Here is a 12266-nt window from a genome sequence, read left to right on the forward strand (position 1 = left end):
GACCCAGATGATAGCAGACAATGCACTGAAATGATCCATTGATATCTTCAGAGGAAAAGAGTTCACAGCAGCCCAAAGAGGCCTGTTTAAATGGATCTGGGGAGATATTACAACATAAAGCCCAGCGCTTTATTCCCACACACACCCCAAACTTGTCAACAGTGTTACAAAGGTGACAAAGAGCTGAGCAGAACTCCCAAACTTGCTCACTCATCAAAGTCATGCAACTGAGAGCCCACCTCGCTGGATCTCCTTATTTCATTATTGCTACCTTTCTGCCAAGGGTTAGTAGACAAACAGGCCCTATTTCACAGTACAGGACAGGCAATGAATATGGCAAATATATTCTTCTGAATATACAATGCAATTAGTTCAGGCTGTGTAAGGTATTCCAGTATATTCTCCTGATCATCATCTTTGTTTGGGGTTTAACTTTGCAGGCCTGCAGTAAAGTCCACTGTGGCATTTGAGTCCGCAATGAAGGCTATACTAGACATTTAAAGGTATGGTCCTAGGAGCAACCATGCACCTTACACCAAATGTAGCCGATCAGGCAGGGTAGTTTTGGTGTCCGAGGTTTGCTTTTTTTAATTTTATTTACTGTAGCTTTGATGCAAACTGTCTCCCAAAACCCTTTCAGTGACTTAGTGGGTATGAGATTTACATGGGAGGTGATGTGCTGTTATTTCACCACACAATGTTTGTAATGGTTTTGACTGATTTGCACCGAATAAGAAAGCTTGGTAGGAATCACAGAGATGAGAATTGGTACTCACCAGAAAAATACTCCAGCTGCTTGCAAGTAGAAAATACATTTATAATTGTAATAAAACACCCCTAATTTCAATTCAATTAAACCATCTACCTTGCTGTTAGTGAATGCAGTATGTCATTAACTTGAGAATTTACTCAAAATTGTCACATATATTTTAAAAGACATTTGAGATTCTTTTATTTTACATGTTTTAATGTTAACAGTTGTACACCCTACCAGCCTTACATTTACAGTATTTGGCTGACACTCTTCTACGAAGTGAATTACATTTGCATCATATCACACAGGTAGGCGGATGTACAGTTAGGAGTCTTGACCGAGAACTCTTAGTGGGGTAGCATTGTGGGCTTGTCCAGCCAGGAAATTAAACCTTATTCTGCATTCGAGTGGTGTCGGAAACTGGTAAATACCTCTTGTACAAAGTGTAAATTGCACTCACAGTTGATGAAGTGGCACTTATAAAACCCAGGATTTATTGTTTCATTAGTTTACGAGTTGAAACGTTTACAATGACCTTTTATCTTTATTCAGTATGATTATAATATTACTTGTTCTGAAATATTCTACTTAGTGGGCAGATCTTTCGACAAGCAGCCAGATGGAGTAAAGTTGTATTTACTAGTTGACCATCTGGTAAATACATTCTCCTGATGAGCACTTGAAGACAGCATTAGTCTGCCACACCAACCACTCCCTTACTGAATACAAGCGAATACCTTCAAGTGTCTCCATACTTAAGAAATATCAGAACAGAATATCACTGATTATTACCAATGTGGCAATCTGCACTTGTGTCTGGTGCCTTTTTAACAACAGAATCTAACTGAGTATGTAAAAATGACTGATCAGACTGATGAATAAGTTACATGATGCCACCTCCCTGTGTAAAACTGACCCCATCTGCAAAGTGCTACAGGCTTTTATTAAGTAAACTTCAGACACCAAACATGTCTGGGCAAGTCAACCTCAGAGGTAAGACCTGAACCATAAGGCTTTCTTCATTAAAAACTCTTCAACATTCAAATTACATTCACTTTGTCCTCCTTAAACAGAATCTGCAAGTTTCCCAAATTAAAAACCACTAACTGGGCCGATGTACTTTTAGGTACTGAAAAAAGTCAGCAACCAAGTGCCAACACTTCCAATGATGCGAATATTATCGATCATCGAGTGTAATTGTTGTTTTACAGATTTATACATCCTACCTTTTAAAAACAGGACAGTCCTAAAATTCTGAAGTGAACCAAAAGCATTTCACAAATGAACCATCCTTTCCTTTCTGAGAGTAAATATAGTAATTTATATTAGCTTTCTTCATATTAGTCATGTTAGATTACAACACCATTGCAGCACGTTCCCCTTTACCTTTAGTTCACAATTAAAAACACTAAATTGATCATTCAGGATCAAGTATGTAGTCTTCTTTGTTCAAGGTTGTTTCATATTGAAGATATCTGCGGCCTCTTCTTTCTCCGCCTAAGCAAGAAAACCATTCCCTGAGCAATGAAAGGCCAGACCAACAGGAGAAGCAGCGTTCGGCCAGAGACGTCAAACAGCCACCATTTCTCCCCCTGTAGACATGAGTGGAATGTCCTGAGGAACATATTGAACATACTAATCTTTTCAATGCTTTATTATTATTTTTTTAAAGGTCTCAGCTTACTGCCTTTATATGACCTTTTCCTTACCTCAGTTTGTTGAGCTGTTAATTGCATAGGAGATCTCCACTGAGAATTCTGGGCCTTTACATGTATAGAAGAGAAAAAAACAACAGGTTCTCACATTAGCCACACTATGGCTGGCCCCCAATATTTTCAATAATCCCAGTAATGAAAACACTGAAAGTATGGAGAGAAGTTTTCATTCTGGTCAGCACATATGCTGTTGTTATGCCAACCTTGGTTGGAGGACCCCTTGCCCTGCACAGTTTAGTGTTTCCTCTGCTCCTAACACACCTGTTCCAGCTATTCAGCTATTTAACAATTCTTTCTGAGGTATCTGAGGTGGTGTGCTAGAGTAGGATACTCCTTGCTCCACATTTAATGTCTTTGGTGCTTTGAAATAAACCACTTCCTCGTGTTCCACCTTAGTCACATTAATATGGAGGCGTTGTTCATGAACACTTCCCCAGAGGTGTGAATCCCCCATAGTCCATAGTATCACTTTCATTATAAATCACAGAACTTTCTGCTTCTCTGATGCACTACACCTTATTTTATACAGTAGGCTGCTTATCTTACTTAATACATAGCGGAATTCTGTCTCAAAGGACAAGCAATTTGTAGTTCACAGCAATAGCCCTCGAGTCTGCTTCCTGTAATCTGTTTATTAATATTACTAAATTTTTCTAAAACGCTACAGACGTCTCTGTCTTGACAGCAATTTTTCACTGTGTGTGGAACGACACCTTCTATCTCGACTGCCTTGTCTGGGATTATAAGCAGGCTCTTACAATAGCTGCAGCCAGTCCCTCAACCACCTCCAGCCTCTCCATCACGCTCTGCATGTCCTCTCGGAGCCTCCGCAGGGCCAGCACGATATGCTGCTGCACCTGAGTGTCCTGAAGTCCATCAGCACCTCCATCAGTATCGTCTCCTCCTCCACCTCCTCCTCTTCCTGCTGCGCCTGAGGCAGGCCGGCCAGCTCGTCTGCCACTGCCGTGAGGAAAATCTCCTGGGTACAGCACAGTACAAATCATGCAGTCGTTGGCAAAAGTTTGGGCACCCCTGGTTAATTGACATATTTTGTTGATTTTGTAAGTCCACGTCCTCTAGAGAGACACACTTTCTGCTTCTTTGAACATATTCTAAACACATCTCTGATCTCATAATTCAAGTATGAATCTTTAGAAAATGATTCCATGCATCATGAAAACTGGATTTTTAAAAAAGTTATTATTTACTTACTACATCGCTTATGACATACAATTTTTTTACAGTCGTATGCAAAGGTTTCGACACCCCTATTTATGACATTTTGTAAAGTGAAAATTACTAAAGAAATCCTCTTTAAAAAAACAATTCAGCTACGTCCACACAGCTGGTAGAAGTGGCCTAAATCCAATCTTTTTTTGCCATATGTGACAAGTATGTTATCTGTGCAAATAGCAAAAATACATTTTCCGATTTGGGCCACTTTCAAAAGTGGTATAGAAATCCAATAAACATACGCAGTACGTGGCAATGCGACTCTGAAGAGCCAGATTGGAATTTTTGCGATATTTCTTTAAGGGACTTTTTACTAAGGAGAGGAGAAATTGCATAACAGCAGTAAGGGACATTTTCTGTGGTTAGATACTGAAGTAATAGACCTCATAAATATTTGGGTGATGTCTCTGTTCAAACAAAACTAAAAGACACAGATCGCAACCTCGCCACGCCATGCAGGTGAAACGTGGCTACAGGAGGACGTGGCCGCAGTGTCAAAGTAGAATAAAAAGCGAAGTTTAAAGAAACCAAGGACGCAAACAAAAGCTGTGGCCATGGCCAAATAACATGCCCTTTTTACAGCAAGCTCAAAACACATTCTTGGTGATGAGCCCAAATGTTTGCAACTGGAACCTCTTGGTAGCTCCTCTAATGCTGGCGAAGATGAAACCAAACATTTATTTAAAGCACTGCTCTTTCGCAAATGTTAGATATAGGTCGCATAAAAAAAGGTAGTGTGAACAGACCAAAAAAGTTTATTAATTTTAATTAATTTTATCCCAAATCTAATTTCCTGTATGTGCTTGGAGGAGAACACTAGCTGCCCATTCTTGGACATCTGCTTACAGATGCCCACACTGGCTAGCATCATAAATGAACAGGCTGTTAAACTTTTTATATTCATAATAATAATAATAATAATAATTATTGTTATTGTTGTTTTTATTATTCCTACTAACATGCACCATTTGATTTCTGGTACCTTTTCTGATCTTCATGTCACTCACCAGGAGGTTCTCTCCATCCATGCCTCATTCCCTCTCTTCCTGGGTCCCTCCTCCTCATTGAGGGTTCATGTCCATCCCCAGACCCCTCTCCACCCTGCCCGGCACCCATTTGGGTCACCTGGGAGATGGGTGTGTAGTCCTGTCCATGGACACCAGTGGGCTCTGTGAGTGCATGCCTATTTTGGTCACTGTATGGCCCAGCAACTGGCTGTTTGGAAGGGGCAAATAATGTGCATGGTGAAATAGTCAGGTCTAACAATAGCATGTGCTGGTGTTGCCAAGGAGTCAACCTTTAAGGCTTGTACCTTAATGTTGTCCAGCTGCTCCACTGAGTCGCAGAAGATTTCACTTTCCGAGTCACTAGTTAGTACGAAACCCTCTGACGGTGCCACGTCTACACACATGCAGACGGTGCATCAGTCTACTTCAACGCCCAGTAAATGATAAAAGCAGGTGTCTGTTTGAGGTTCATCATGTGGGTGGTGCTATGTCAGCTAAAGCAAGCCTCAAGACATTGCATCATTAAATTCTCTATATCAAATGTTCAGAGCCCTTTGAATTTTCATGTTGATCGAGATCAATGGGTTTCTGCATCATGTCAGTGCTAGTAAAATTTTGATAAAATAACACCACCAACAATGTGTTCACGCCCAAAAGGGACCCTGAAACACACTGAACAACACAAGCATATTAAGACTCAACTTCAAGCCTAGAAATATTACATTTTATAACATAAGCATATGTGCAAATTTGGGCTACAAGACATCATAACTTAACGGTGCTCTAGATTGGAAAATTATTTATCTTGGCATAAGTGAATAAGTTACTGAAGTGGCATACTGTGAGCCTCAAAGACTGCCGTCTTCTCTGTCAAAAGCAAGTCCCACATAAATAAATAAGACCTGTAAAACAGGCTGATTCTGAAACCCCAAAACTATTACACAACAGTCTTGACTTACTTTGTCACAACCTAAAATTTATACCAGCCCACTAGTGAAAGTCTTTCGAGGTTAACTGCAACAGCTACTTCAGGAGAATATAGAAGTGAGGCTAAACAAAAAACAATCGTCTCAATTTTTGTTTTTTGTCAGCGGAACAAAAAATCATTGTCAACAATTTTGACCTATATATCATCCAGGCTCCAACTGGCACTACTGCTCCTTTAGGGGAAGAAAGGAGTTAACAGGAACCTCAGATGCAGGAGCAATGCGTTCATTATAATAGCATCACTCAAGAAGCTGCCCATTAAGCACAGACCCTCTATTCCAGGGAATAGGTATGTCTGGTTAGACTCACTGACATTCGAAAAAAAAATTTTCCTTGTACCTGGGCTCTCACTCTGAGGGTCACCATTAAGGACAGGGTCAAGATCCAGTTCAAGCTCTTGCATTTGCTTTTGCTCCATTTCCTCTTGCAAAGCATCATCCACGACCTCGGCTGGATCAGTAGCTGGCTCATCATCAGCATTTACATCTGACACACAAACACAGACCATATGTTCGTATTAAAATTTCATTCAAAAATACGGTGCATATTTTACATGTTTACTATACCAAGCTATGACCAGGCTCTCATCTTTAAGGGCAGAAATGCTTTAGATTCACTGTAGGTCACTCTGGACATACTGGACATATTGCTATATTCATCTGCTTCATTGTTTATACTGAAATCAAGTGTATTATAAAAAAAGGGTTGATTCTGTATTTGAAGGAATTAGTTGTTCGTCTCTACTGTCCAGGGTAAGCTTTCTACTAGATTTTGGAGCATTTGCGCATTTGTGAGGTTGGGATATTGAATGATCATCACCACAACCCATCCCCAAGTACCGGATGGAGCACCATCATTTCAGAGAACACATTTCCACTGCTCAATACTAGGGGCCTTTATAACCCTCTAGCCCACACCTACTATTAGGCTTGCTGCAAACAGGTTCATTTTTATCTGCTCAATAGAGTCCTATTCTATTGGCAGTACTTCTCCACGAGGACTAGACGAGCTGTATGAGGGTGCATTTGCACATCTGTGTCAGCAATGGTTATAACTTAAAGTAACTGAATGTATTCAATAGAAGGGGTGTCCACAAACATTTGGTCATATAGTATATTGCAAAAACACATAGTTTATGACCACTGATCTTCAGCTAAACTTGATGATACCTTAAACAGATAACAAACTCAACAGTTTGCTATTAACAACGTATATAAAACACACAAAAATATGCACTCTTCACACAAAATGTATGAATACCACTAAGTACAGCATCTTTATCAGCATCTATTATTACAGAATAATATATTTGTAACTATTTATATAGACCCCCCCTCCCAGACATACTCACCTGGTCTAAGACTCAGCAATGCCTCGGGTGGTCTGGGCATATCATGAATGACATGGTACAATGGCTCAAAGTAGTGGTAAAAGGAGGCTGTCTTCTCATTTATGGGCATATTGTTTATAACCTTAAATAATAACAAAGTGTTCATTTATTTTATGAAAACAGGAACATAAACAAAAGGCTGTAGAAAGTCATCTTGGGTGTCCAACTCCAGTTTGGAGAGCTGCTGTCCAACACAGGGTGGTGATTTTGTTCATGATTTTTGTTGATCACTTGAGGAAAGCTGAGAAACTGTGGACTAAGGCCCTCCAGAACTAGAGTTCGAGAGCCCTGATTTCAACTGAGTGGCTATGGGGTTGTCTCTCTCATTTAGATAGATAGATAGATAGATCACTTTATTTATCCCACGGGGAAAGTCAGTTTTTACAGCAGCAAAATCAAACAAGAGAGCAGCATAATAAAGGCACTTAAAATAGTAGTAAGAAATGGCAAATAGGAAACCGTAAACCTGACTATAAATACAGCTATAATATACATAACATAACCCAATTATATAAATAAGAAGTACTAGAAAAAGTGATTGCAGTGCAGTAATTACATTAATATAATGTAGTGAAGTACGGCATCCTGTGGTATCAGTACAGTATAAGTGATAAACAATAGTTTTATATTGTGAACGTGATCAATTTTTACTGTAAATTCCCAGTGCTAACCTCCTGTGCGACTTTTTTCATTTCATCAACATAGGCAGCCATGGCATTCTCACGACTCATGTCACCAAGCTGATTCCAGGCGTCCCTGTAATGAAAAGACAGAACTCGGCTTAACGGACAGCAGAACGTGCTTGGAGGAGAAGGCTAACTTGGGTGTCTGTTACATCAGCTAACAGACACCCACACTGTCCCAATATTTATAAAATATAGAAATGTATCGAATCAGAGTTGACATACTACACAAACTCTTACATATTCAGTCTTCCATGATAAAGGACATGTGAGCCTATAAATAGTTAGTAACACTAAACACTAAAAACCTAAAGCTCGAATGTCGGAGCCAAAACTAAAGGTAGGGTCTTCTCTTCTCAGAAAAGTAACCTATGGAGCTCACCACTTGTAGCGGCCAACAGGGTCCCAGAAACCAGGCCGGGACACACCGCAGGGGCCACACACAGCCTGTTTGTACAGACCATAGAAGCGCAGCATCACTTCATAGGAAGGTCTGTAGGAACCTAGTCATCACATTCAAAATATAAAAACCATATAATCAACAGATGGATGACAAGTGATAGAAATGATCGTGTCTCGTAACATATCCAACACCTCGCAACTCATCTGGAGACTTACGCTCATGTAGCTGAAGCTTAAAGGAATGGCTCACCAAAATATCTGATTTACAGTTTTTCACATACTGAAAAAACAGTTGACCAGCCAAGACATGTTTGGTTATCATACTTTGCTTTAGGCAAAGGTAGTTAAATACTCGCTGAACATTTTCAACTGTTTGCCTTAATGCGTTAGAAGAGTTTTGCACTGATAAAAAAAGGACTGAATCAGAATCAGAAATATAAATAAGCTGGAAAGGTTTTCTGTGTTTAATACACAGACAAAATTTCACAGACCTTGGTCAAGTCTAAGTCTAGACTGGACTGGGTCATTTTCAATGGTGATTCATCACAGACACTGTGACTTACTCTTGTCCAAGTCTGGGCCTAATCAATGTCCAGGACACCAGGCCTGGGTGTTCAGACAGTGATCGACCATTGAATTCTATGTTCTAATAAAGTCTGTGTGTTCATCGCTGTATTACCAAACATGTCCCGGTGAAATGACATTTGTGGCAAAGGTAGTAAAGCATGTCTTGTGGGAGCTGATGGATTCACTGTGCTTGGGCACACTCACCGTTTTTGGGCAGGTTCTGAATGACATCCACAGCAGCCTGAAAGCGCCGCTGACACTCTTCAGCCTGGGTCTGGGCTTTGGTGGTCTGTGGCTCTAGGGTCTCCATAATACAAGCTGGAGAGCTGTAAAGCCCAATGCTCATTTTAAAGCTATGAAGCGAGCTGTATGTGAAGAGAGCTAGCTTAGCCGTGTTGCCGAGACACAGTCATGCTGCCATAACGTTAACTTTCCCTGAGCCCGGCGGTGCCCTTTTTAACCACAGTCAGCCAGGCAGTCAGTCTGCGAGTGAAACAGCCAGAGGCAGCGGTTCATCTCCACAATTTAATAAATAATCACCCACTTCCTCAATTTAGTATAATTCAAATATAATTAATTCATTCATTAACATTATTCCCACCGTTAAAAAAGCGCCCCCTCTGAACTGAGATGATACAGAGCTAGCTACTAACTCGAGGGGAAGGTAATCTATATGTTATGTTTTTGCTGGATATTTTCCATGCTCTATATTAAGGTAATCTGGTGTTCGCTGGGCTACAAGTACAGGTGTTATCGTGTGCAGGGTGGGCAGAGTCCATAGAGTCCACTCACCCCCTCACTTGCTGTCCTTCTTCTCTCTGACAGCCCAGGACACGACTAAGACTGACAAGAGTCCATGACCAAAAACTGAACGAGCCGTCTGAGTACCTCAACTACCAGACAGACAGACAGACAGACACACAGACAGACACACAGACAGACAGAGAAAACGACCAGGCAGCTTGGCTCAAAGAGAGAGAGACAGAAGTCAGCACTGTTTACCTCTGCAGCTTAATCTGAGAGTTTACTTCCGGCTCCTGTCACGTGGTGGAGTCGAAGCTCATGGAGGAAGAAAAAATAAATCCAAATAAAAAACGCTCGACTCTGCGGTTCAGATTACAGCCCCGATCACACTCTCCTCACCCTGTTTAGGGCAACACTCACAGCTGTCAGATTATACATGAACGGTGGAAGAGAGTCTGCTTACCTCAGTCATTCAAAACAGATACACTGACCATTAGACCACCAAGACTAGGGATGCTGCTGTTGCTAATAAACTGAAGGCCCCTAGCTTATATGCTGTAGCTACATGTAGACAATACTGTCTAAATAAAATGTAATACTATACATTAAACTAACAAACAAACAAAAAAAACATTCTGTTGGGCCATCAAATCAAATCCAATTTTGAGGAGGACTTCATGGAGGACTGCAGGGCCTTCGTGTCATTCAGGACTGGGCCTAAGTCTCTGGTCTTCTCTAGACTTGCAGACACATGGGTTTAACGTGCATGTTACAGAGAAAGTCCACACTGCAGTGGGGTTAGGTCATATGGGTGGGCGGTAAGTGGGGACTTTTCGGAAACCTTCCAGAGAGGCTGCTTGGGATGCATGACCTGCCGTCCTCCTCAGAGTCTGCACTGTTTAGGGCTACAGCACACAGGACCCATAGCTGTCAGGTTAGACAGTGAGGGACAGTAAATGACATAGAGGTTGCTCACGATATACTGACCATTAGCACCAAGACTGGGGATGCTACTGTTGCTAATAGCTGTTGGCCTCTGTCTGTACATTTGTTTAAAACAACTAAAATAGGATATTTAAACAAAGCTCATTTTTAAATATCATGCCATTTGTGTTGCGCTATCGAATCAAATTGATCTTGAATATAACAGGAATATAACACGAAACAGGCTACGAATGTCGAAACCTAGGGTAGGCAAGGAACCCAGCTCACACGTCCATGTGGGGCCCATATGGGTAGCCCAACTGTGACCCAGAAGGGTTTGGGTGTCCACGGGTTTCCATGTTGGCTCCACATATGGATGCCCAGAAGGGGTTAAGCATAGGCCCCATCTGGGTTGTACACTGCATACGGGGCCTAGATGGGACCTACGTGAGATTAAGGTGGGATGTGATAATAGAGCCCATTTGGGAAGAGCCCCTGTTTCACCCATGTGAGTCCCACATAAGCATGTTGGCAGAGAAAGTAGTATAGGAGATAATGCAGGCTTTTTGAAAACATCCAGTGAGGCCATCCCAAAAGGTCCCCTAAGCTCCCTAAGTCCACACGTTGTTGGTCCTGTAAGCAATGTGCAGACCTAAAGGGCAAGAAACTACTAAAGCACTTGGTTTAAATGTGTGTGTGTGTGTGTGTGTGTGTGTGTGTGTGTGTTTGGGACAGACTCTCTATGTATCATATCTGGCACATATCTGATTATATACAGTTGGGTCCATAAGTATTTGGACAGTTATACAATGTTTGTAACTTTTTTGGTTGTTTGTTTTAGGTTCATAAAGTGCTTTTTGCAGAATATATTTATATGGTTCTGTATTGAATGCAGAGGGAATTCTTCCCTTTGGCCACTAGATGGCAGCATTGCAACATAGACAATTCATTAATCAATTAGCAAGCCAAGTCAAGCTTTACTCTGTAATTTGCACAACATGTAAGGACATTCATGGATTAAAAGGCTTTTTGTAAGTCTCTGGTAATTACTCAACAGCAGAAGAGCACTGAATGCACTAAATATGCACATTATAGTCCTTATTGAACTTCTGCTTTACAGGATTCATCCACTGAGATGGTGCTGAAGAGACATGAGGGCGCTGGAGAACTGTGTCTTGCATCATTGTACGCTCTCCTCAGTGGAGATGGTCTTTGCTTCAAAACCAGAAATCCAGATCCTCCCCATCGTGTTTTCACTGGACTGAAGTTTCATAGTAAGTACATAGTTAAAACTAACTTTATTTTCTTTATTGAAGCTACTGAAGAAAGAAATCCAGAGAGAGAGAGAGACATTATAATGAGGAGACCGGCCACAGGTTGAAATATGAATAGGAGTTCTCGTAATGCTTAACCCCATCCAATCTAGGCCCAATGTGCAGTATACAACCCAGATGGGTCCCAGGTTTAATCTCTCCTGGTCCCATCACTGACTGTGGTGGGAATCAATATGTGGGGCCAACATGGAACCCAAGGACAAAACTTTGTGATTCCTAGGTGGGCTACCAATTCAAGCCCCACATGGACATGAGAGATAAAGTAGAGAGAAAGAAGACATTTACCACAAAAACCCACCAAATTCATCCGGTTCACAAATCAATCCCTCACAGCAAAGAAGTACGCCACATCATCAATGAGGGTGTAGTATTCGAATTCTATGTGACAACTGGGGTATTACCCAAGACCATTTGGACAACCTGGCATGGACCTTCTCCACTATACCCTCCTAGTTCCTTGCCTTCACTTCATCAGTGGTAAACCAGACCCCTAAAAACTTTAAACCAGATCTGTTCCACTTAATGC

General features: G+C 41.2%; 1 protein-coding gene across 3 annotated transcripts; it reads right to left on the minus strand.

The window, feature by feature from the left end:
• Window positions 1–946: 946 nt before the first annotated feature.
• Window positions 947–9760, minus strand: acbd4 (acyl-CoA binding domain containing 4). Of its 3 annotated transcripts, none has more exons than XM_072666908.1 (11): window positions 9531–9760; window positions 8943–9064; window positions 8152–8272; window positions 7758–7842; window positions 7048–7168; window positions 6036–6182; window positions 5015–5103; window positions 4710–4917; window positions 3228–3448; window positions 2464–2517; window positions 947–2346 (listed from the first exon to the last, which is right to left on the minus strand). In XM_072666908.1, the coding sequence occupies exons 2-11, from the start codon at window positions 9046–9048 to the stop codon at window positions 2215–2217; spliced, it is 1284 nt and encodes a 427-aa protein (XP_072523009.1). In that variant the 5' UTR covers window positions 9049–9064; window positions 9531–9760; the 3' UTR covers window positions 947–2214. The 3 variants fall into 3 exon arrangements, with proteins under 3 accessions (XP_072523009.1, XP_072523008.1, XP_072523010.1); XM_072666907.1 differs by having other exon boundaries at window positions 8943–9221; XM_072666909.1 differs by having other exon boundaries at window positions 2242–2368; window positions 8943–9760.
• Window positions 9761–12266: the final 2506 nt, after the last annotated feature.

The sequence above is a fragment of the Salminus brasiliensis genome, chromosome 22 (assembly GCF_030463535.1).
Source record: "Salminus brasiliensis chromosome 22, fSalBra1.hap2, whole genome shotgun sequence".
NCBI classification, from domain to species: domain Eukaryota; kingdom Metazoa; phylum Chordata; class Actinopteri; order Characiformes; family Bryconidae; genus Salminus; species Salminus brasiliensis.

Coding starts and splice junctions, on each gene's coding strand:
- acbd4 (XM_072666907.1), bottom strand. CDS start 9,084: ATGAGCATTGGGCTTTACAGCTCTCCAGCTTGTATTATGGAGACCCTA. Junction 7,169..7,757: donor TGAAAAAAGTCGCACAGGAG/GTTAGCACTGGG, acceptor TTATTATTTAAG/GTTATAAACAATATGCCCAT. Junction 2,518..3,227: donor AGGGACTGGCTGCAGCTATT/GTAAGAGCCTGC, acceptor ATACATGTAAAG/GCCCAGAATTCTCAGTGGAG.